The sequence below is a fragment of the Scyliorhinus torazame genome, chromosome 19 (assembly GCF_047496885.1).
Source record: "Scyliorhinus torazame isolate Kashiwa2021f chromosome 19, sScyTor2.1, whole genome shotgun sequence".
NCBI classification, from domain to species: Eukaryota; Metazoa; Chordata; class Chondrichthyes; order Carcharhiniformes; family Scyliorhinidae; genus Scyliorhinus; species Scyliorhinus torazame.
In genome coordinates, this window is record NC_092725.1 from 100578978 (window position 1) to 100605635 (window position 26658).

The window sequence follows — 26658 nt, forward strand, 5'->3', positions numbered from 1 at the left end:
ATTCCCTTGGTGACACTAGCAAGGCTACAGTTATTGCCCAACCCTTGTTGCCCTGACAACCTGGGGGTGACGGCTATTTTTATTGTAGCTGGCTTCTTTTACAACCGAAGCTTCCCCAGTGGCAAGTTTGGTTGTTCTGGGGGCGTCACTTATTTAGGCAGGAGTGGTGGATGGAGACTATGTCACGTTCCTGCCTCCACACCAATTAAGTCTGTGGCGGGAAGCTGTGGACAGCCTTCGTGCCCTGCTGCTGACGAATGTGATATAAAATAGTTACTTTAGAGATATTAGTTAATGTAATGTAGAGGTAGGCCAGTCTAATTCTGGTGAGTTCACAGACAAAGGATTTCAGACCGCATGGAAAAGCAGGAAGAGGTGTGTCCACCAAAGCAGGAGAAAAGGATGCTGAGTAATAGGGGCCAGAGGAAGGGATTGGAAGTGAGCCAATCAGAATAGATCAAACAGGTCAGGAGGGATATAGGCTGACCTATGGGCGTCAAGTATGTGAAACCTGATACCATTTGAATTGATTTGCAGAGATCCCTTTGTCTCTTTGTTCATTCGCTTTCCTGGATGTAGGAGACTGGATGTGTCCTATGTTTCTGTGAGAGGAATCAAGCTTGCAAGCTAAATAAAATAACTAATGCTGTACCTGCAAATCCATCTCGACTTTTATTGAGGCCAGACTGACGGGTAAAGAAATTTGGGATTCAACACTGCCAAGTGAGAATACACTTAAGGGCCTCCTCCCACCACAGCTGGTAGTAACTCAGCGGCGCCGGGGCAGGGGGTCCCTCATTTGAGGCACTCAGTGTCTGATTGAGGGACCTGGCATCTGGAAGTTGGGAGGACACTGAAAGCCACCACCCATGTCCATGCTGATAAAGTTCCGCTCAGGAACTTTGGAGGGTATTAAGAGCCAATCATGTGCATCATAACTAGAGTTATACTTAGGCCAGACTGGATATGATTAGCAGATTTCCTTCCCTGACAAACATAATTTGCTTTATTGTAAAAAGACATCCTTGGAATGTAAAAATACAGGAATGTAACATATATGGAAAAATGTAAAGCAATACATAAAACTGCAGTACCTGAATTTCATCCAAATATTGTGCAAGCTCTTTGTTCTTTTTGGAGAGCTGCATTCTATAATTTGTATCGTCTCCTCGCCTATTAAGGAGAGTCTCCCGTTGAGAATCTATTTGTTTCTGATAGTCAATAACATCTTGGCGTAGTTGATCATTCTGCAAAAAACATCAGTACGCCAGATAATTCACAGTATTCCATCAACAAAATAGTTGAAAAACATTCCAGAAATCAATAATGATTTTGTGCAAAGTACTCTAATAATGGTGACCATCAATTATTTAGCCAGTCATCCTGGTAATGCTCTCACCTCTCTTTTGAATCCTTTTTTCTTTGACAAAGAAAAGTGAATGATGTGAATGAGAAAGAAAAGACTAATAGTGCATGTTAGCAAGAACAAACATTTTAGTGAGAAAAATCACAGCAACAAAAGGTAAACAAGCAGAATTGAAGATGGAAGGAAACTGAAAGTTGCGACCAGTGATCTGCAAAAACATGTTTTAATTTAGCCTTTGTTCACAATCAAACATTAATCGTACTTAGCTCGGTTCCCACACTGACCTCTCTTCTTAGCTTGTTGTTTTCATTTTCTATCTCCTTGATCCGGATTCCCACCTAAAGAACACAATAAAAGGTCAATTTTGGTATGCACAGACAATATATATGGGGCACAGAAGCAATTAAAAGCACTTATCTTTCTGATGCCAAGAACCAAAACTAAAGCACTTACTGCATCATGAAATTATACCCTTAATGCCTGTTGCAACTAATCCAGACAGAACCAAGATGAGCTGCGCAGAATTCCACTGCATTGATAAGGGAGGGAATATCTTAAACCAATTACAATCTACACGGAAAGGGAACTGAGATAAATATTAGAACTAAAGGTTAAAACATCCCTTGGTCCTAATGAACTTCATCCTAGGATCTTAAAATAAGTGGTCGCTGAGATAGTTAAGGCTTTGGTTTAGATTTTCCAAAGTTCCCGAGATTCTGGCAAGGTCCCATCAGATTTGAAAATAGTGAATGTAACTTCTCTACTCAAGAAAGGAGGGAGACAGAAAGCAGGAAACTACAGGGTAATTAGCCTAACATCCGTCATGGTACAAATGCGAGAGCCTATTAGAAAGGAGCGTAAAGCAGGGCACTTAGAAAATCTTAATGCAATCAGGCAAAGTCAACAGGTTTTGTGAGAAGAAATTATGCTCAAAAGATGATGGGGAACCTGCAGAGGTAATGTACTTGGATTTCAAAAAGACAAGATGCCTCAACAAATGTACAACACAAAATAAGAGCTCATGGTCTGGAGATAACATATTAGCATGGATAGTAGATTGGGTTAGCAAGCTATAGCCAGTGAAGCGCCACAGCGATTAGTGCTGGAGCTTCAACAATTTAGAATCTCTATTAGTAACTTGAATAAAGGCCAAATGTGATGTTGCTAAATTGCTGATGACATAAAGATCGGTACGAGAGTATGAAGTGAAGATGACATAAGGAGTCTGCAAAGAGATATAGATAAAGTGAATGGGGGAAAACATTGACAGATGGGATATTTATTTAAAATTCATTTTACGGGATGTGGATGTCACTGGCTAGGCCAGCATTTATTGCCCATCCCTAGTTGCCCTTCAGAAGGTGGTGAGCTGCCTTCTATAACTGCTGCAATCCCCGAGGTGTAGGTACACCAACAGTATTAGAGATGGTCATTGTCCGGCACTTTTGTGTCAGGAATGTTACTTGCCATTTGCCAACCCAAGCCTGGATATTGTCCAGTTCTTGTCCATTTGGACATGGAGTGCTTCATTATCTGAGGAGTCACGAATGGTGTTGAACATTTCCCTGCTACTGACCTTATGACGGAAGGGAGGTCATTAATGGTTGGGCCGATGACATTATCCTGAGGACCTCCTGTAGTGATGTCCTGGAGCAGAAATAATTGACCTCCAACCACCACAACCACCTACTTTTTTGCCAGCTATGACTCCAACCAGCAGAGAGTTTTCCCCCTGATTCCCATTAACTTCAGTTTTGTTCGGGTTCCTTGATACCATGCCCTGTCTAATGCATTGATGTCAAGGGCAGTCACTATCACATCACTTCTAAAATTCACCTCTTTTATTCATGTTTGAACCAAAGCTGTAATGAGGTCAGGAGCAGAGTGATCTTGGCGAAACCCAAACTGAGCATCAGTTGAGGGTTATTGCTGACTAAGTGTCGCTTGATAGCACTGTTGATGAACCCTTCCATCACTTTGCTGATGGAGTGAGAGTAGACCGATAGTCGGGCTGGATTGTCCTGTTTCTTGTGTAGAGGACACACCAGGGCAATTTGCCACATTGTAGATGCCAATGTCATAGCTGTACAGTTCGACTAGGGGTGTGGCAAGTTCTGGAGCTCATGTCTTCTGGACTATTACTGAAATATTGTCAGAGCCCATAGCCCGTTACAGTACCCATTGCCTTCAGCCATTTCTTGATATCAAGCGGAGTGAATTGAATTGGCTGAAGACTGACATTTGTGATACTAGCTCTGTCTATTACTTGCTATTTGGCACTCAAATATTCCCTGTTGCAGCTTCACCAGATTGACACCTCATTTTTACGTATGCCTGGTGTTGCTCCTGGCGTGCCATCTTGCACTCATTGAACAGGGGTTGATCCGTGGCTTGATGGTAATGGTAGAATAGGGGTTATGCCAGGTCATGAGATTACAGATTGTGTTTGAGTACAATTCTGCTGCGGTTGATGGCCCAAAAGCACCTAATGGATGCCCAGAGCTGCTAGAGCTGTTCAAAGTCTATCCCATTCAGCAAGGTGATAGTGCCACACAACATGATGCAGAGTGTCCTCAATGTGAAGACATGACTTTGTCTCCACAAGGAGTGTGCGGTGGTCACTTCTACCAATACTGTCATAGACACTTGCATCTGCAGCAAACAGGCTGTTGAGGTTGAGGTCATGTATGTTTTTCCCTCTTGTTGGTTCCTTGATCACCTGCTGCGGACCTAGTCTAATAGCTATTTCCTTTAGCACCCGGCCAGCTCGGTCTGTAGTGGTACCACCGAGCCACTCTTGGTGATGGACATTAAAGTCCCCCACCTGGGCTAGCATTATGGATTCACAGTGCCAGGGTCCCAGGTTCGATTGTCCGCTGGGTCACTGTCTGTGCGGAGTCTGCACGTTCTCCCAGTGTCTGCGTGGGTTTCCTCCGAGTGCTCTAGTTTCCTCCCACAGTCCAAAGATGTGCAGGTTAGGTGGATTGACCATGCTAAATTGCCCTTAGTGTCCAAAAAAAGGTTAGGAGGGGTTATTGGTTACGGGGATAGGGTGGAAGTGAGGGCTTAAGTGGGTCGGTGCAGACTCGATGGGCCGAATGTCCTCCTATATGTTCTATGTTCTAACCTAGAGTAGATTCTCGGCCCATGCCACCCTCTGCTTCCTCAGTGCATGGTGGAGTACTGATTCATCAGCTGAGGGGAGACAGTACGTGGTAATCAGCAGGAGGTTTCCTTGTCCATGTTTGATCTGGTGACATGAGACTTCATGGGGTTCAGAGTCGATGTTGAGGACTCCCAGGGCAACACACCTCTGATTACATAGCACTGTGCTGCCACCTTTGCTGGGTCTGTCTTGCCAATGAGATAGGACATATTCAGGAATGGTGATGATGGCTCTGTATAATGCTCAAAAATGTTAACTTGTCCACTTTGGGAAGAAGAATAGAAAAGTAGCAAAATATTTAAATGGAGAGAAATTACAGAACACTATGGTACAGAAGGATCTGGGTGTCCTGGGACAGGAATCTTAAAACATTAATATGCAGGAAAGCAAATGATTAGGAAGGAACGGGATTTTGTCATTTATTTTGAGGGGAATGCAATATAAAAGTTGGGAAGTTTTACTAAGTTGTACAGGGCATTGGTGAGACTACATTTGGAGTACCCTGTACAGTTCTGGTCTATTTAAGTAAGGATATCATCTCATTAGAAACAGTACAGAGAAGGTTCACTTGACCGTTTCCTGGGATGAACGGAAAGGTTACACAGGTTGGGCCTGTATTTATTGGAGTTTAGAGAAACGAGAGGTGATCTTGCTGAAACATACAAGATCCTGAGGAGACTTGGAAAGGGTGGATGTTGAAAGGATGTCTCTCCTTATGGGAGAGACTAGAACTCGGGGATACAGGTTAAAAATAAGTGATCTTCCATTTGAGATGGAGATGAGGAGAATTTTGTTTCTCCTAGAGCGTCATTAATCTGTGGAATTCTCTTACCTAGAAAGCAGTGGAGGCAGGGTCCTTGAATTTATCAATGGCTGAGTTAGATAGATTCTTGAGTGGGAAGGGAGTTGACAGGAAAGTAAAGGTCACAATCAGATCAACCATGATCTTACAAATGGTGAATCAGGCTGGTAAGATCAAATGGCATACACCTGCTCCTAGTTCATGGGTGTGATTCGCCAGAAAAAGTTTGAAGCGCAATCTCGGGCTCTTTGATCAGGATGTTTCGTGACGGCTGCAATGCCAAGATGGAGACCGCTATTTTGGCCTCAGAGAGTTTCTCCCCTTCGAGGCCACACTTTGACACTTTTCAGCACTGGAGCGCCAAACTCGCCAGCAGGTTCGGCTCCTTACAAATCACGGCGTCAGTTGAAAAGGCTGCGCCGATCTCTACATTTCCCGCCCCCCCGGACCCCCCTTTCTCTCCCTACCTATCTGCAGCCTCTTCATAATCCTCCTCACCCCTTCATGGGCACCCCCCCTCCTCCCTCCCGGCCCCAACCATTGGCAGTGCCAGCCTGGCACCCAGGCCCCTTGGCACAGCCAGCCAGTTTGTCCATCACGTCATGTCCATGATTGTGGAAACCCATACAACTAAACGCCTAGTTGATGCCTCGCAGGTGTGGTCGTTGGGCGAATGTGGCATTGGGATATGTGAATGAGCCTAATGGCTCATTTAAATTTCATAATCTTGATCATGACAAGCATAAACACGATCCAAATTGCGCCGGGCGCCACAAGTCGGATGACTTACGCGAGGCTTCACGTCTGGCGGGAAGCCCAATTTGGGCCTCTCCCGCGATTCACCCGTCCCGCCGGTGCAGGCGCGGTGGAAAAATTGCACCCCATATATCCCTATGTGTCTCTCAGACTCTGCACAAAGTAGGTTGTGGGTTTCTTGAGACCATGGGGCTCCTCATGCAAAGAGTGACAGCTTCTGACACCAAATCCTTGTCCCACAAAATTCACTTCTGTGCAATCTACCATAGCCAGGGATTTAAGATTCTTAAGCTTGATTAACATATTTTGAACAGATGTCCTGAACTTCTTTCAGACTGCTGTAAGTCGGTTACAGGGCTTAACAGCTTTGCAAATCAAGTCTTAAGACAATGGACAGTATAACCCTCTGCACAGTGCTGTATTGCACGACAGCTAGCAAAGAAATTAATAACATTTTATACTTCCCCAAAACCATGCTTAACCATATTTGGCAGAGCCAAAGATTCTTTTTGAAGCAGTGATGGAATCTTGAACTGTGCACATTCCAAATTGAGAAACAAGCCGTGGATTTCAAACAACGTTATCCAGCAGCCTAAAGTTTCCCACCCCACCTCATTAAAATTAATCTACAGAAAACAACAGCTCAAAGCAAAACACTTCAGGCACCATATTCTAGTTCAATGGCTGAAAGATCTCAGCTCAGTGTTTGAGCAAAGTCTATGAAGTGAGAATATCTTTCAATCAATAGATTTTCTCATGCAGATATATCAGTTAAAAGTACTTGTCTTTATATAGGGTATGCGCCATTATACCCTACACAGCTATTCCCCCCTCCATACCCTACACAGCTATTTTACCCCCCTCGCCCCTCAACATCCAACAAGAGGTCAGCTAGATCACTCAAAGAGCATGCAACTCCCATGGACTGTAGGGGACACCTACATTACAGATGCAAGTGGGTAGCATTCCAGAAGTCTTCCAATTTCTCCGATGGCTAGTCTGCCCCTGCCTCTGATGCTTATCAAATCCTGAAGGTTTATGCGGTTATTTAATCCCAGATCATCCCAAAATGCATTCAGAGGCAAAGGGTGGCAGTCTATAAATTTCTTCAGTCAGAGAGTGGTAAGAATGTGCAACTCGTTACAAGTGGTTGAGGCAAGAGCACAGATCCATTTACAGTGAATCTAGACAAACATAAAGGAGAAAGAAATTTAAAACTATGCTGATGGGGGTGAGCTGAAGGAGAGTAGTGAGAGGAGGGTTGGAAAAAGGCAGAGTGGCCTTTTTCTCTGTAATTAACTTTTCTTTTATAATGGAGTCCAATTTAAAAGAAAAATTGAGAAAATTATGTCAGCAGTTTGTGTTCAGAGTTGTTCCCCGTTTCGGGTTCCTTACTTGCTCAACCATTTTCTTTTCCTTGTTTAGCTCTTTCTCCATTTCAGAAACCTCTCGGTCCTTGAACTGCAGCTGGTTTTCTAGCTGATGAAGTTCCTCGCGTAAGAATCGGGTATCACGCCCTCCAGCAGTCACTTGAGCCACCTGGGCAGAAACAAAATGGAGCATCACTCATTAAAACATAAGTTACATTCGCAGAGAAAATCTCAGAGTGAGAGTTTTATCAACACAACGAGTGTGATCCTAACGCCCCGTTGCGCCCAACACACAATCCGCTATTCCCGGAGAATATGGGAGAGCCCTTAAACGGGTTGCCGCTGGGCGTCAAATGGATCTCGGCACCTGACACGATCTGGTTCATGTCCTTGCTGGGTGAGAACCTGACTCACATATTTATATGAGTCTTCAAACTTATTTAAATATGCTCAGCCGGCTTGAGACCGAAGTCTCCCAGTTCTTGTGATTCACTGCCCCTACAGGCACAGCATGAGGCAGGCAGTAGTCAGTACCTGTTTCCAAAAACAGAAAACAGTCATGATTGGGGGCTCAGAGGCAGTTGGAACCCCTGGGTGGTCAGAGACAGGGCAAGGCAGCGCCAGGAGAGCCAGCTTAGCATGGCTAGGTTGGCACTGCCATGAGGTGGGAGGCTCTTGGCGACCCCACAACAGGGTTTGGCTCTTTGGGGGGAGGGCGATGCTGGCGAGGATAGATAATAATAATAATCTTTATTGTCACAAGTAGGCTTACATTGACACTGTAATGAAGTTACTGTGAAAAGCCCCTAGTCGCCACATTCCGGCGCCTGTTCGGGTACAGTGAGGGAGAATTCAGGATGTGCAATTCACCTAACAGCACGTGTTTCGGGACTTGTGGGAGGAAACCGGAACACCTGGTGGAAACCCACGCAGACACAGGGAGGATATCATAGAATGTACAGTGCAGAAGGAGGCCATTCGGCCCGTCGAGTCTGCACCGGCTCTTGGAAAGAGCACCCTACCCAAGATCAACACCTCCACCCTATCCCCAGTAACCCCACCCAACACTAAGGGCAATTTTGGACACTAAGGGCAATTTATCATGGCCAATCCACCTAACCTGCACATCTTTGGACTGTGGGAGGAAACCAGAGCACCCGGAGGAAACCCACGCACACACGGGGAGGATGTGCAGACTCCGCACAGACAGTGACCCAAGCCGGAATCGAACCTGGGACCCTGGAGCTGTGAAGCAATTGTGCTATCCACAATACTACCGTGCTGCCCACTGAGGGGATGAGGGGTGGGTTTGTGAATGTTTAGTGATGAGGGGGTGGGGGGAGGAGGTTTGCCTTCCAAGGTCAAGGTGTTGCCTACGTCTGCCGGGGGTGGGGGGGGGGGGGGCATGGTCACGAAGTCTATGGATGGGGGATGACTCACCAAGCTCCAAAAATATGGCTTAAGTGTGATGGGAATCGCGCCGGAACAGCTGGTGGGATATCACCAGTTTTCATGCCCAAATTTGCACATCGTCATTCTTTGGGAGAATCGCTCCCAACATGTCAGAATATGCTCAATGGGAGCAAGGCCACTTTTCATTTCAATGAACAATGAATGTCAAAAAAATCGCCCTACATTAACAATCGATGGTATCAATTTTGTAGTGATGATGCTGTTTTCAGGAAACAATTAAAACATAGAAGCTAGAATTATTCTTGCAGATCTATCTCCCTTAGCCTTGCTCATTACAAGGCACATTATTCAATTTTCCAACTGAAATATTATACTGTGTACTTTACAAGGCATTACTCTGCTGCTGTGGTACAATGTGTTTAATGTGGCCGAACCCTTTAAGATCACAAAGTTCACTTACTTATTGGCACATTCTTTGGTCAACTACAGATTGGGAAGTACGCATCTTTTTCAGACTGAAAGGTGTACGTGCCAGCTGTGGATCTCCATCGGTAGCACTCTCATTTGGGCCAGAAAGTTGTGGGTTCAATTTCCACTCCAGAAACTAAAAGCACAAAAATCTAGGCTGATGCGCCACTGAAATATTGAGACGGTGCTGCACTGCTGGAGATGCTATCATTTGGATTAAACATTAAACCAAGCCCCCATCTGCTCTCTCAGGTGGACGTAAAAGATCCATTGACTCAATTTTGAAGAAGAACAGGGGCGTTTTCCCTCGTATCCTGGTCAATATTTATTCTTCAATCAACTTCACAAGATAAGATTATCTAGTCAATATCACATGCTGTTTTGGGGAGTTTACGGTGTGCAAATTGGTTGCCATGTTTCTTACATTACATCAGTCACTACATTTCCAAGTACTTCAATGGCTGCAAATTGCTTTGGAATGTAAAGTTGCTATATAAATGCATGTTTCTCATCTTTTTAAACAAACTTTGGCTGCCTTTCTCTATCTTTTCATGCTAAATTGTGCTTCTGTATATGCAGTGATGAGAAACACTAAAGTTGCCTATAATCTGTTGGATACCAGGCAGCACAGTAGTTAGCACTGCTGCCTCACAGCGCCAGGGACCTGGGTTCAATTCCAGCCTTGGGTGATTGTGTGGAGTTTGCACTTTCTCCCAGTGTCTGCGTGGGTTTCCTCAGGATGCTCCGGTTTCTCCCACTGTCCAAACAGGTGCAGTTTAGGTGAATTGGCCATGCTAAATTGCTCCTTAGTGTCCAAAGATGTGCAGGTTAAGTGGGATTACAGGGATAGGGCAGGGAAGTGGGCAAAGACAGAGTGCTTTTTCAGAGGGTCGGTGCAGGCTCGATGGGCTGAATGGCCTCCTTCGGCACTTTAGGGATTCTATGGGTATGACTTCACAACAAATAAATTTCATTTGAAATATAGTTACAATTGTCATTTGACAAACCTGTAGCCAATTGTACAGCAAAGTTCCACAAACATCAAATTGGATCGTTAACCAGTGTTGGCTAAGGGAAACGCTGGCCAGAATAGAACCTTGCAATCTTTTACAGTCTCTCTACCAAGCAGATATGACCTCAGTTTAATGACCTTAGTTTAACATCTAATTCGCAAACTGCACCCTAGACAATGGAGCACTGCCTCAGCTTATGTACTCAAATACCGAGTTGGGGTTCGAATGCACAAGCTGCCGAGTCAGGAGGTGCAAATTCCTTATTTAAACCAATTTGGCCCTTACTTACTCTGAATTTATTGAAGGTATTTGGCTCAGTTAGATGAAGAAAGGTGGGAGAAGGCATATGTGAAGCATAAACACTGACATGGACCAGATTTGGCAAAATGGTTGTTTCTGTGATCTACACTCAATGTACTTCAATATAACATGAGGTAATAACTGAAAACAAATTTAAAATGTACACAAACCTCCAGTTCATTTTCTAGTTTAAGAACTTTTGCTTTCAACTGGTTTTCTGTGGAGAAAACAGATAACAAATAACTGCATTCATTCCTCAATGGTAAGGGGAATAGACAGGCATTTCTGTGGGCGCAAACGAGACTCCAGGATGGTATGTTGCCTCCCTGGTACAAGGGTCAAGGATGTCTTGGAGCTGCTTCAAGACATTTTGGAGGGGGAGCAGACAGCTGTCGTGGTCCATATGGGCACCAACGATATAGGTAAAAAACATGATGAGGTCCTACAAGCTGAATTTATGGAGTTAGGAGTTAAACTAAAAAGTAGAACCTCAAAGGTAGAAATCTCAGGACTGCTACCAGTGCCACGTGCTTGTCAGAGTAGGAATGTCAAGATAGATAAGATGAATAGGTGGCTTGAGAGATGGTGCAAGAGGGAGGGATTCAAATTTCTGAGACATTGGGACCAGTACTGGGGGAGGTAGGTCCAGTACAAACTGGACAGTCTGCACCTGGGCAGGACTGGAACCAATGTCCTAGGGGGAGAGTTTGCTCGTGCTGTTGGGGAGGGTTTAAACTAATGTGGCAGGAGGATGGGAACCGATGCAGGGAATTAAAGTGGGGACACAAACAAAAGGCAGCAAGAGGAGAAGTGAAAGGCAGAGAAACCAAAGTCAAAATTCAAAAAGGGCCACAGTACAGAGTACAGAGATTGTCGAGAACTCAAGTGAATTGGTCCAGTAAGGCTAAGAGAAATGAAACACAGGGAGGGTGCGCAAAACATGACCAGACAGATGGTCTGAGAAAGCAGAGCAAGGAAAGTCTAGATGAAACTGCATTTATTTCAATGCAAGAGGCCTGATGAGCAAGGCAGATGAACTCAGGGAATAGATGGGTACATGGGACTGGGCTATTATAGCTATTATTGAAACATGGCTAAAGGAAGGGCAGGACTGACAGCTCAATGTTCCAGGGTACAGATGCTATAGGAAAGATAGAACAGGAGGTAAGAGAGCAGGGGGATTTGCGTTTTTGATCAGGGAGAATATCACTGAGTTCTGAGAGGGGAGACTCACCCACTGAGTCTATATGAGCAGAACTGAAAAATAAAAGGTGAGGGATCACTTTGATAGGATTGCACCACAGGCCCCCAAATAGTCAGCGGGAAATTGAGGAGCAAATATGTAGGGAGATTACAGATAGCTGCAGGAAAAATAGGGTGGTAATAGTTGGGGACTTTAACTTTCACAACATTGACTGGGACAGCCATAGCATTAGGGACTTGGATGGAGAGAAATTTGTTGAGTGTATTCAGGAGAAATTTCTCATTCAGTATGTGGATGGCCTGACTAGAGAAGGGAAAAACTTAACCGCCTCTTGGGAAATAAGGAAGGGAGGGTGACAGAACTGTTAGTGAGGGATCACTTTGGGACCAGTAGCCACAATTCCATTAGTTTTAAGAGAGCTATGGAGAATGATAGGTCTGGCCCAAAAGTTAAAATTCTAAATTGGGGCAAGGCCAATTTTGATGGTATTAGACAGGAACTTTCAAAAGTTGATTGGGGTAGTCTGCTGGCAGCAAATGGACGGCTGGTAAGTGGGAGACTTTCAAAAGTGTGTTCATCAGGGTTCAGGGTAAGCACATTCCTTTTAGAGTGAAGGGCAAGGATGGTAGAAGTTGGGAACCCTGGATGACTTGAGATATTGAGGCCCTGGTCAAAAAAGAAGGAGGCATATGACATGCATAGGCAGCTGGGATCAAGTGGATCCTCTGAAGAGTATCGAGGTTGTTGGATAGAGCTAAGAGAAAAATCAGGAGGGCAAAAAGGGAACATGAGATTGTTTTGGCAGATAAAGGAAAGGAGAATCCAAAGAGCTTCTACAAATACATAAAGAGCAAAATAGTAACGAGGGAGAGAGTAGGGCCTCTTAAAGTTCTACAAGGTCATCTATGTGCAGATCAGCAAGAGATAGGCGAGATCCTAAATGAATATCTCATCGCTATTTACTGTTGAGAAAGGCATGGATGTTAGAGAATTTGTGGAAATAAACAGTGATGACTTGAGTAGTGTACATAGAACATAGAACGATACAGCGCAGTACAGGCCCTTCGGCCCACGATGTTGCACCGAAACAAAAGCCATCTAACCTACACTATGCCATTATCATCCATATGTTTATCCAATAAACTTTTAAATGCCCTCAATGTTGGCGGGTTCACTACTGTAGCAGGTAGGGCATTCCACGGCCTCACTACTCTTTGCGTAAAAAACCTACCTCTGACCTCTGTCCTATATCTATTACCCCTCAGTTTCAAGCTATGTCCCCTTGTGCCAGCCATTTCCATCCGCGGGAGAAGGCTCTCACTGTCCACCCTATCTAACCCCCTGATCATTTTGTATGCCTCTATTAAGTCTCCTCTTAACCTTCTTCTCTCCAACGAAAACAACCTCAAGTCCATCAGCCTTTTCTCATAAGATTTTCCCTCCATACCAGGCAACATCCTGGTAAATCTCCTCTGCACCCGCTCCAAAGCCTCCACGTCCTTCCTATAATGCGGTGACCAGAACTGTACGCAATACTCCAAATGCGGCCGTACCAGAGTTCTGTACAGCTGCAACATGACCTCCCGACTCCGGAACTCAATCCCTCTACCAATAAAGGCCAACACTCCATAGGCCTTCTTCACAACCCTATCAACCTGGGTGGCAACTTTCAGGGATCTATGTACATGGACACCTAGATCCCTCTGCTCATCCACACTTCCAAGAACTTTACCATTAGCCAAATATTCCGCATTCCTGTTATTCCTTCCAAAGTGAATCACCTCACACTTCTCTACATTAAACTCCATTTGCCACCTCTCAGCCCAGCTCTGCAGCTTATCTATATCCCTCTGTAACCTGCTACATCCTTCCACACTATCGACAACACCACCGACTTTAGTATCGTCTGCAAATTTACTCACCCACCCTTCTGCGCCTTCCTCTAGGTCATTGATAAAAATGACAAACAGCAACGGCCCCAGAACAGATCCTTGTAGTACTCCACTTGTGACTGTACTCCATTCTGAACATTTCCCATCAACCACCACCCTCTGTCTTCTTTCAGCTAGCCAATTTCTGATCCACATCTCTAAATCACCCTCAATCCCCAGCCTCCGTATTTTCTGCAATAGCCTACCGTGGGGAACCTTATCAAACGCTTTGCTGAAATCCATATACACCACATCAACTGCTCTACCCTCGTCTACCTGTTCAGTCACCTTCTCAAAGAACTCGATAAGGTTTGTGAGGCATGACCTATCCTTCACAAAGCCATGCTGACTATCCCTGATCATATTATTCCTATCTAGATGATTATAAATCTTGTCTCTTATAATCCCCTCCAAGACTTTACCCACTACAGACATGAGGCTCACCGGTCTATAGTTGCCGGGGTTGTCTCTGCTCCCCTTTTTGAACAAAGGGACCACATTTGCTATCCTCCAGTCCTCTGGCACTATTCCTGTAGCCAATGACATAAAAATCAAAGCCAAAGGTCCAGCAATCTCTTCCCTGGCCTCCCAGAGAATCCGAGGATAAATCCCATCAGGACCCGGGGACTTATCTATTTTCAGCCTGTCCAGAATTGCCAACACCTCTTCCCTATGTACCTCAATGCCATCTATTCTATTAGCCTGGGTCTCAGCATTCTCCTCCACAACATTATCTTTTTCCTGAGTGAATACTGACAAAAAATATTCATTTAGTATCTCGCCTATCTCTTCAGATTCCACACACAACTTCCCATCCCTGTCCTTGACTGGTCCTACTCTTTCCCTAGTCATTCGCTTATTCCTGACATACCTATAGAAAGCTTTTGGGTTTTCCTTGATCCTACCTGCCAAATACTTCTCATGTCCCCTCCTTACTCGTCTTAGCTCTCTCTTTAGATCCTTCCTCGCTACCTTGTAACTATCCATCGCCCCAACTGAAACTTCACACCTCATCTTCACATAGGCCTCCTTCTTCCTCTTAACGGTTCCCTCGCTCGACGCCTTCCTCCCTGCCTGACCGGTACATACTTATCAAGAACACGCAGTAGCTGATCCTTGAACAAGCTCCACTTATCCAGTGTGCCCAACACTTGCAGCCTACTTCTCCACCTTATCCCCCCCAAGTCACGTCTAATGGCATCATAATTGCCCTTCCCCCAGCTATAACTCTTGCCCTGCGGTGTATACTTATCCCTTTCCATCATTAACGTAAACGTCACCGAATTGTGGTCACTGTCCCCAAAGTGCTCTCCTACCTCCAAATCCAACACCTGGCCTGGTTCATTACCCAAAACCAAATCCAACGTGGCCTCGCCTCTTGTTGGCCTGTCAACATATTGTGTCAGGAAACCCTCCTGCACACACTGTACAAAAAACGATCCATCTAATGTACTCGAACTATATCTTTTCCAGTCAATATTTGGAAAGTTAAAGTCTCCCATAATAACTACCCTGTTACTTTCGCTCTTATCCAGGATCATCCTTGCCATCTTTTCCTCTACATCTCCAGAACTATTTGGAGGCCCATAGAAGACTCCCAACAGGGTGACCTCTCCTTTCATGTTTCTAACCTCAGCCCATACTACCTCGGAAGAAGAGTCCCCACCACCTCTCCGCCACCGTAATACTGCTCTTGACTAGCAGCGCCACACCTCCCCCTCTTTTGCCTCCTTCTCTGAGCTTACTAAAACACCTAAACCCCGGAACCTGCAACATCCATTCCTGTCCCTGCTCTATCCATGTCTCCGAAATGGCCACAACATCGAAGTCCCAGGTACCAACCCATGCTGCCAGTTCCCCTACCTTATTTCGTATACTCCTGGCATTGAAGTAGACACACTTCAAACCACCTACCTGAACACTGGCCCCCTCCTGCGACGTCAAATCTGTGCTCCTGACCTCTATACTCTCATTCTCCCTTACCCTAAAACTACAATCCAGGTTCCCATGCCCCTGCTGCAGTACATATTACAGAGAAGAAGGTGCTGGAAGTCTTAAAGTCCATCAAGGTAAATAAATCCTTGGGACCTGATGACAGGACGTTGTGGGAGTCGAGGGAGGAAATTGCGGGTCCCTGAGCAGGATATTTGAATCGTCGACAGTCACAGGTGAGGTGCCTGAAGATTGGAGGGTAGCAAATGTTGTGCCTTTGTTCAAGAAGGGCGCAGGGAAAAGTCTGGGGACCACAGACCGGTGAGCCTAACGTTTGTGGCGGGTTAGTTGTTAGAAGGTATTCTGAGAGACAGGATCTACAGGCATTTAGAGAGGCAAGGACTGATTAGGGACAGTCAGCATGGCTTTGTGACTGGAAAATCATGTCTCACGAATTTAATTCAGTTTTTTGAAGGGGTAACCAAGAAAGTAGATGAAGGCAGTGCGGTCGACGTTGTCTACATGGACTTTAGAAAGGCCTTTGACAAGGTACCCCTTGGTAGGTTGTTGCATAAGGTTAAATCTCACAGGATCCAGGGTGAGGTAGCCAATTGGATACAAAATTAGCCTGACAACAGAAGACAAAGTGTGGTTGTAGAGGGTTGTTATTCAAACTGGAGGCCTGTGACCAGCGGTGTGCTGGGTCCATTGTTATTTATTTATAATAATGATATGGATGAGAATGTAGGAGGCATGGTTAGTAAGTTTGCAGATGACACCAAGATTGGTGGCATAGTGGACAGTGAAGAAGGTTATCTAGGATTGCAACAGGATCTTGATCAATTGGGCCAGTGGGCCAATGAATGGCAGATGGAGTTTAATTTAGATAAACGCGAGGTGGTGCATTTTGGTAGATCGAATCGGGGCAGGACCTACTCAGTTAATAATCTTTCTTTCTTCATTATTATCACAAGTAAGCTTACATTAACACTGCAATGAAATTACTGTGAAAATCCTGTACCCTCGTTGCCACACTCCGGCACCTGTTCGGATACACAGAGGGAGAATTCAGAATGTCTAATTCATCAGTAGTTGATGCTGAAACTTTGAATATATTCAAGAGACGGCTGGATATAGCACTTGGGGAGAATGGGATCAAAGGCTATGGGGAGAAAGCCGGATAATGCTATTGAGTTGGATCAGCCATGATCGTGATGAATGGCGGAGCAGGCGCGAAGGGCAAAAAGGTCTCCTTCTGCTCCTGTCTTCTATGTATATAGACATAGACTTAGAATTTACAGCGCAGAAGGAGGCCATTCGGCCCATCGAGTCTGAACCGGCTCTTGGAAAGAGCACTCTACCGAAGGTCAACACCTCCACCTGATCCCCATAACCCAGTAACCCCACCCAACACGAAGGGCAATTTTGGACACTAAGGGCAATTTAGCATGGCCAATCCACCTAACCTGCACATCTTTGGACTGTGGGAGGAAACCGGAGCACCCGGAGGAAACCCACGCACACACGGGGAGGATGTGCAGACTCCGCACAGACAGTGACCCAAGCCGGAATCGAACCTGGGACCCTGGAGCTGTGAAGCAATTGTGCTATCCACAATGCTACCGTGCTGCCCTCCACAATGCTACCGTGCTGCACTAATGTATCTAACAAGCACATCTTTCAGGACTTGTGGGAGGAAACTGGAGCACCACGGGCAAACCCAAGCAGACACGGGGAGAACGAACAGATTCCACATAGACAGTGACTCAAGCAGGAATTAAACCTGGGACATTGGAGCGGTGAAGCAACAGTGCTAACCACTGTGCAACCGTGCCGCCCAAGAACGGTAGAGTGTTGGGGAGAGTTACAGAACAAGATCTAGGAGTACAGGTTCATAGCTCCTTGAAAGTGGAGTCACAGGTGAACAGGTGGTGAAGAAGGCATTCGGCATGCTTGGTTTCATTGGTCAGAACATTGAATACTGGAGTTGGGGCGTCTTGCTGAATTTGTACAAGACATGAGTACGGCCACACTTGGAATACTGTGTACAGTTCTGGTCACCCTATTATAGAATGGATATTATTAAACTAGAAATAGTGCAGAAAAGATTTACTAGGATGCTACCGGCACTTGATGGTTTGAGTTATAAAGAGAGGTTGGATAGACTGGGACTTTATTCCCTGGAGCATAGGAGGCTTGGGGGCGATCTTATTGTGGTCCATAAAATAATGAGGGGCATAGATAAGATAGATAGTCAACATCTTTTCCCAAAGGTAGGAGAGTCTAAAACTGGAGAGCATAAGTTTAAGGTGAGAGGAGAGAGAGACAAAAGGGTCCAGAGGGTCAATATTTTCACACAGAGGATGATGAGTGTCTGGAAAGAGCTGCCAGAGGCAGTAGTAGAAGCGGGTACAATTTTGTCTTTTAAAAGGTATTTAGATGGTTATGTGGGCAAGATGGGTGCAGAGGGATATGGGCCAAATGCAGGCAATTAGGACTAGCTTGGTGGTTAAAAGCTGGGTGGCATGGACAAGTTCGGCCGAAGGGCCTGTTTTAATGCTGTAAACCTCTATGTCTATGACTCTATAACTGTTCAGTGATCTGAACACACAGACCAGGACAAACTGACTGCAAAACAGCCACTTACCTGTTTTAGCTTGTTCTTCTCCAGCTTTTTCAACTTCTTCCAGAGCCAATTCAACCTCTTGTGCTTTCATCTGTATTTTATTTTTAAAAACCATAAACATCTTGATAGTGTGTCGAATCTAGAATATTCTGAACTTTAAATCATCATAGAATTTACAGTGCAGTGCAAAGAGTACAGACTAAATTCAATATGAACTAACAATGTGTCTTCACATCCAGTAAAAGCATTTCCAAGTTTTCTTTTGGTATTGTATAACCAGATTTGCAATCCTTAGTTAGAAAAATCCACTACAGGTCCGCAAAAATATTTTACAATTGATTTGTTTATTTATATTCACATTAGATTGGATAAAGCATTATTCAAAAATATTGTACAAAATAGGATCACATTCAAAACTAATGGTGTGTAATTAAAATGTTTGTGCTATCTCTTTTGTTTATTTTCTCCTCCCTGCCCTGTAGATAATGGCCCGGATCCTCCAAGCAGCGGCAACGACCATCAGATTGCTGCTGTGGTCGTAAATTCCCCACTACTCAACACTGCTGCATATTTCTACTGGAGTCTTCAGAGCCCAGCTTTCACAGAAATGCACAAATCTTCTGTCGAGAAACTCCATTAGAATGGAGACGCATCCGTCGAGGAATTCCATCAGAGCTGAGAAGCGTCCGTCAAGGAATTCTATCAGAGCAGAGAAGCGTCCGTCGAGGAATTCCATCAGAGCGGCGAAGCATTCATTGAGGAATTCTATCAGAGCTGTGAAGTGTCCGTTGAGGAATTCCATCAGAGCTGAGAAGCGTCCGTCGAGGAATTCCATCAGAGCTGAGAAGCGTCCGTCAAGGAATTCTACCAGAGCGGAGAAACGTCCATTGAGGAATTCCATCAGAGTGGAGAAATGTTCATTGAGGAATACCATCAGTGAAGCGCCCAGCAAGGAATTCCATCAAATGTCTACACCTGCAGATCCCGAGGCACATCTTCGGTCACCCATCCAATCTCCAACAATCCGGAGACCGGATCCATTGAGTCAATACCGGTGTATGGCGTTTCCCCACGGTCAGTGAAAATACAAATCTTGTCCAAGGAGCATTGCTCATGTTTGAGCCTTGATACAAACAACGCCCTGTATTTATATAGTGCCTTTAATAAAATGTCCCAAGCTGCTTCACTAGGCATTATAAAATAAAATATGACATCAAGCCACATCAGGAGATATTAGAGCAGAAACAAATGCTTGGTCAAATAAGTTTTTAAGGAACATCTTTAAGGAGGAAAGCTTACAGTCCCAGGCAATGATTGGCACAGCCATCAATTAACAGTGATTACAGCCAGTCTATTGAACATGGTGGTAAATAACTTCAATTTATGCCATTATGTCCCTTATTGTTTTGCTAATATTACTTCACCCACTTAACCATCTCTTGTTTTTATTTAGTCATTTCACAGATCGTGTGTGTGTGTAAAAGAGTGCATTTGTGGGATTCTCCGATCCCCCACCGGGTCAGAGAATCACCGGGGAGCAGCGTGAATCCCGCCACACTGCCGGCTGCCGAATTCTCCGCCGCTGGGGTTTTGGCGGGGTGGGAATCGCGCCACGCCGGTCAGCGGCCGCTGGCAGCAGCCCCCACGGCAATTCTCCACCCCATAGCGGCCGCCCATTTTGGGCCAGTCCCGCCAGCGTAAATCATACCAGGTCCGTACCGGCGGGACTTGGCTCTACGGGCGGCCTGCGGAGTCACCGGGGTGGGTGCGGGGGGATCTGGCCCCAGGGGGGCCCCCACGGTGGCCTGGCCCGCGATCGGGGCCCACCGATCCGCGGGCGGGCCTGTGCCGTGGGGGCACTCTTTCCCTCCGCGCCGGCTGCTGTCAACCTCCGCCATGGCCGGCGCGGAGAAGAACCCCCCTGCGCATGCGTTGGGATAACGCCAGCACACGCTGGCGCTCCCGCGCATGTGCCAACTCGTGCTGGCCGGCGGAGGCCCTTTGGCGCCAAGCCTTTCCGCACCGGCTGGCGCGGCGCCAACCCCGCCGCCGCCTGCCTAGCCCCTGAAGGTGCGGAGGATTCTGCACCTTCCGGGCGCCCCGACGCCGGAGTGGTTCACACCACTCCTCGGTGCCGGTACGGCCCGCCCCGCCGGATAGGGGAGAATCCCGCCCCATGTGTATGAGTGTTGTGCGTGTACGAGTTTGTAAATGTGAGTTTGTAAATGTGAGTTTGTCTGCATATATGTCAATTTTAGAGTATGTGTATTTCCTCTCCCTTCCCTAAACAAACCTGTACTACTTCAATTTCCTTCAACTCTGGTGAATGACCCACATTTTCAGCCTTTACTTGTCAATTCTCTCCAAAGATGCTGAATAATCTGCTAAATGCTTCCAGAATTTTCTGATTTTGTTTCAGATTTCCAATCTCTGCAATTTATCAGTTCTATAAACTTTCATAATTTAGAGTTTTACAGCTCAGAAAGTGGTCCTTCGACCCAACATGTCTGCGCCAGTCATCAAACACCAAACTATTCTAATCCATTTCCAGTACTTGGTCTTTGTATGCTCTGGCGTTTCAAGTGTTCAGCAAGTGCTGTTTAGGGGGCTGTTTAGCACAGGGCTAAATCGCTGGCTTTGAAAGCAGACCCAGGCAGGCCAGCAGCACGGTTCGATTCCCATAACAGCCTCCCCGAACAGGCGCCCGAATGTGGCGACTAGGGGATTTTCACAGTAACTTCATTCGAGGCCTACTTGTGACAATAAGCGATTTTCATTTTCATTTCAAATGCTTCTTAAATGTTGTGAGGATTACCGCCTCCATCACCTTTCAAAGCAGTGAGTTCCAGATTCCCACCACCCTCTGGATGAAACTGTTTTTCCTCAAATCCCACTAAATCTCCTGCCCCTTACCTTAAATCTACACCCTCTTGTTATTGACCCCTCTACTCAGGGGAAACGTTTCTTCCTATCTACTCTATCTATATCCCTCATAATTTTGTACACCTCAATCAGGTCAACCTTCGGTCTTCTCTGCTCTAAGGAGAACAACCCCAGCCTATCAGCCTCTCTTTTTAGCTGAAATGCTCCAGCCCCGGCAACATCCAGGTCAATCTCCTCTGCACCCTCTCTAGTGCAATCACACCCTTCCTGTAGCGTGGTGATCAGAACTGTACACAGTACTCTAGCTGTGGCCTAACCAGCGTTCATAATTGTCTTATATTCTGTGCCTTGGCTAATAAAGGCAAACATCCCATATGCCTTCTTAACCACCTTAGCTGTCTGTCCTGCTGCCTTCAGGGATCTTTGGACATGCACCCAAGACACCTCTGTACTTCCTAGCGTCCTATCATTCATCATGTAGTCCCCTTGCCTGGTTAATGCTCCCAAATTGCATCATCTCACACTTTTCAGGGTTAAATTCCATTTGCCACAGTTCTGCTCATCTAAGTAGCCCGTCTATATCATCCTGTAAAGTTTTCCTCCTCGCTATTTACCATACCACCAATTTTCGTGTCATCTGCAAACTTAATAATCATGCCCCCCATCATATCACGATCAAGTGTGTCCCTGTCACTCTTTTTCTCAATGCAGCGTTATTTTGAAGATAGTGTAGCAGTCTAAATTCTTACTGTCAGTTACACAAGGTGAAAATAGGATGTTTTGTGTACAATCAAATAATCATCCAGTACTTAATTACATACCCAAGTAAAACAACCTTCTGCATGTTTTCCGTGTTTTGTTTATGATGCCACAAACGCTTTCCTTAACCACTTTTGTTAATAAATATTCATTCTAGAAATGGAGAAACAAATAAGAATCTGTAAACACAAACCTTCATTAAGGACTGAGTGATGCGGAAAAGCTGAACCAGCTTCTCTGGGTTCTCTGCTGTCAACTCATTTCCTTCAACCTAGACACAGAAATTCACCGTTAAATTTCTAAAATTACTAAATGCAAAAATATTACCATTATTAAACACCAAACTGAAATAAATAGAAAGACCTTGGATATCGAATCCAACAACTTATCTGCCAGTTTCTCTCGACTTGGCAAAGAGTCTGGATCAACTTTCATTAATTTATCCCAATCCAGATTGGGCGCCATCTTGGTGTATGGTTGTTGGGTTCACCCTATAGGACAAAATGTTTAAAATGTCAGCAATAAAATTAATCATTCCATTAATTACAAGTATGCTGAAAAAAAAGACATGCTGTCAAAGCTTTTCCAGCTGTACTCATCAGGACAAATGCAAGAATGCCAGATTTCAATGGCAATAACAATTTATACTGCATGAGAAAGGTTACTGCTGATTGGTTATGTAATGACCTCCAATTGGCATTATTGGTTGGCCAATTGGAGTATGAGCTCCCTCAATGATAGCACATTGAGGGGGCCCATATAAGCACCTGTGTAGGCTTTGTGAGGCAGTCTTAAGTTGACTGTTTGGAACGGCTCTTGTATGTAGTTATTTAAAATAAATACTGGTGTAGTGACAGAACCCCTGCCTCCTGTGGATTATTACAGGTTAGCAAGTCCACTGATTGATAGAAGTATTGCCCTGGGAATACATCAAGGAACTATTGTCCTCCATGCTTTTGTTTAATTCAAAAAAAGGCGCAACAGTCTGGACAGGTTCCTTTCTCCTGCAGAGGACAGGTCCCTTCGTATGTGTAGAATTAGAAGTATACTTTGGATCTGAAAGACCTCAATTTGGCATTGAAGAAAAGTGCAAGTAATATTTTGGGAGAATAAAAGATTCTGTAATCAATGCAATGTTAGAAAGGTTGCTTCTTCTCAGTTATCTATTTGTCCTGCTGATGCTGGTAGGATAAAGATTGTAATGGATTAATAAACAAATCCGGTGAAATTTCTGAGCTTTTTAAAAAACATATTGCAATCCAATTAAAAAGGTACATTTATACATTTTTATACATTACTCCTCGCAAGTTTCTCTCAGATCATCTGCTGTACCCCAGCTCTTTTTATAAAAATATTTATCAGGATGTAGGTGTTACAGGAAAGGTCAGCATTTATTGCATATCCTTAATTGCTCTTCAGAAGGTGTTGGAGGGGACTTCTTCTTGAATCACATCAGTGGTGATGGCCCTCCCATAGTGCTGTCAGGGAGGGAATGATGGAATGGTGCCTTATATCCAAGTCAGGTTGGTGTGTTACTTGAATGCACCTGATGGTGCAGAGGTCATGGGTTTGGAAAGTGCTGTTGAAGAAGTTTTGGGAAGATGCCGGAATGTATCTTGGAGATGGTACACACACTGTGTGCCAGTGGTGGAGAAAGTGAAGGTCGAAGGTGGTAGATGGGGTGCCAATGAAGGGGGCTGCTTTGTCCTGGATGGCATTCAGCTTCTTGAGTGTTGTTGGAGCTGCACTCATCCAAGCAAGTGGAGGGTATTTCATCACACTCCCAACTTGTCCCTTATAGATAGTGGACAAGCTTTGGTGAGATCCTCACCACAAAATCTCACCTCTGATCTGCTCTTGTAGACACAGTATTTATGTGCCATATCTGGTTATATATCTGATCAGTTGTGACCTCCAGGATGTTGACTCAATGATGGTAATGATATTGAATGTCAATGGGAGAAGGTTGGATTCTCTCTTGTTGGAGATGGTCATTGCTTGGCACTTGTATGGCACAAACTTTACTTGCAACTTATCAGTCCAAAATTGAATATTGTCTAGGTATTGCTGCATGCTGGCAGACTGCTTCAGGACCTAAGGAGTTACAAATAGAACTGAGTTATGTGCAATCATTAGTAAATAGTCTGTTTCTGACCTTATGATGCAAGGAAGATCATTGATGAAGTAGCTGAAGATGATTGGGCCAAGGACACTACCCTGAGAAACTTCTGGAGCGATGTCCTGGGGCTGAATTTATTGGCTTCCAACAATTACCTACTTTTGTTCTCGGTATCAGTCCCTGATTCCCATCGACTTCAATTTTATGAGGACATCATGATGCCACATTAAGACTGTCAAATGATAAATGTTAATTCACGCCAGTAGTGAAACCTGCTGCTTTAAAAACTTCTGCAGTTGATAGATAAAGTAATTATTAGGCCTAAATTGCTCAATCTACCAACCTTCTATAAATGTTGCTGTTTATCTCACAGCTTCCAGAAAATTAACTAAAACTGACTGCTACAGACCTGGCACCTCCCTTTACTTACATCATCTTTATGTAGAACAGTGGTTCGCACTGTTGCTTCACAGCGCCAGGGACCCAGGTTGGAATCCCAGCTTGAGTTATTATCTGTGTGGAGTCTGCATGTTCTCCCCTTGTCTGCTTGTGTTTCCTCCCAAAAGTCCCGAAAGACCGGCTTGTTAGATGAATTGGACATTCTGAATTCACCCTCAGTGTACCCAAACAGGGTAATGTGGCAACTAGGGGATTTTCGCAGTAACTTCATTGCCGTGTTAATGCAACACTACTTGTGACACTAATAATAATCATTCTTAATATTATTCCACTCAAATTCCATGACCTACTTACTTAAGTTTAAATACAATGTCTCAAACAATCTACACCCCAGAAATCATGTGTGGGAAGTCATAAGGAAGTCGAGGAATGCCAAAGCCCCAGAAGAAAGGTGCTAGCAAGAAGGGGTCGAGCTAAAGTCCACCGGCGAATGCAGCTGTGAGTCCTGCGGGTAGAAAGTGTTAAGTAATGGGTTAAGAGACATTCCAATTAGTTGTCTCATTTATGGTAAGTATCCAATAATTGACACATATGTAAAGGGGCTTCAGGTGGCCTTTGTGTCAGGTGATGCGATGTTAGAGTTTTGTGCAGTCTGTTGAAGTGAAATAAAGGTGTTGGTGAAAAGGAGCAGAACTTTTGATTCTTTACACAAAGCAGCTGAACGCCTAACAGAAAGATGGCGGGGTATGGGTCGTAAGGTGGGGCCACTCCCCTTACAGTGTAAACTCTTACCGAGGTGATGTCGGTGGAGTTTGAACGGCTGTATGCCAAGCATATGGAGGTGCTTTGGAGGGAGACAATGGCTTTGCTTAAAGAGTAGGTGGAGAGGGTGATTGCCCCGGTAAAGGTGGCAGTGATGAAGACATTGGTCGAGGTGCATGAGCAAGGAAAGAAATTGAATTGGTTGGAGGAGGCATTGTTGCAACTCCGTGACCAGTTCACCTTGATGGGTGAAGAGCTGCGGTGGGTGGTGGATGTCAACAAAGGGCTCATGTCCGAGGTGGAGGACCTGGAGAACAGGCCGAGGAGGCAAAACATGAGAATCGTGGGTCTGCCTGAGGGGGTGGAGGGCCCGAGGTCGACTGAGAACTTTGCGAAGATGTTTACTGAGTTGATGGGGGAGGGGGAAAATCCCTCCCGCTACAGGTTGGACAGGGCACATCGGTCACTCAGGCCGAAGCCGAAAGAGCATGAGCCAGCAAGAGTGGTTATAGTCTGCTTTCACAGCCAGCTACCACGTAAAGGAGAAGGTTTTGAGCTGGGCAAAGCAGAGACGAGATGTGAAGTGGGAAGACGATGTTATACGCATATACCAAGATATGACGGCGGAGCTGGAGAGAAGGCGGGCGGCCTTTGGACGTGTGAAGGCGACATTGTACGGCAGCGGAGTGAGATATGGAGTGGTCTACTCTGCGGAGCTGAGAGTGACTCACAATTCAAAGGACTTTTATTTTGAGACGGTGGAGGCGGCGGAGGCATTTGTTAAGGCTGAAGGACTGGGACTGAGATGAGCGTTGGGTTTTGGACTTGGTTGGTTGGGAGGGGGATTACTTTTCTTACATAGAACATAGAACATAGAACAATACAGCGCAGTACAGGCCCTTCGGCCCACGATGTTGCACCGAAACAAAAGCCATCTAACCTACACTATGCCATTATCATCCATATGTTTATCCAATAAACTTTTAAATGCCCTCAATGTTGGCGAGTTCACTACTGTAGCAGGTAGGGCATTCCACGGCCTCACTACTCTTTGCGTAAAGAACCTACCTCTGACCTCTGTCCTATATCTATTACCCCTCAGTTTAAAGTTATGTCCCCTCGTGCCAGCCATATCCATCCGCGGGAGAAGGCTCTCACTGTCCACCCTATCCAACCCCCTTATTGAGGGTATTCTATTTTATTGGGGTTTTGTTTGTGCCTCTTGAATGCGGGGGGGGGGGGTTGTTTTTGTTTACATGTGTTTTGGATTTTACTTTTGTTTTTTCCTTATTGGTGCGGTTCTGTATTGTTTCATGGTATGGGGGGCAGGGGAGGGAGAAATCGACGGCAACAAAAGGATGGGGCGCGCCTGGTCAGATGGACAGGGCC

The 26658-nt window shown here is 45.2% G+C and overlaps 1 protein-coding gene across 5 annotated transcripts in view; it reads right to left on the reverse strand.

Annotated features, from left to right (window-relative positions):
- Nucleotides 1-26658, reverse strand: part of cep290 (centrosomal protein 290) — a 194104-nt gene that overhangs the window by 162995 nt on the left and 4451 nt on the right. For all 5 annotated transcript variants that reach the window (XR_011936509.1, XM_072484934.1, XM_072484936.1 and 2 more), the window contains exons 2-8: nt 22353-22480; nt 22183-22260; nt 18369-18438; nt 10825-10871; nt 7486-7629; nt 1651-1704; nt 1095-1247 (exon numbers count right to left, since the gene is read on the reverse strand). Coding sequence is in view for 4 of the 5 variants with exons in the window: in XM_072484934.1 (XP_072341035.1) it covers nt 1095-1247; nt 1651-1704; nt 7486-7629; nt 10825-10871; nt 18369-18438; nt 22183-22260; nt 22353-22454 (648 nt within the window). In the remaining variant the exon portion in view is untranslated. The remainder of the gene's footprint in view (nt 1-1094; nt 1248-1650; nt 1705-7485; nt 7630-10824; nt 10872-18368; nt 18439-22182; nt 22261-22352; nt 22481-26658) is intronic.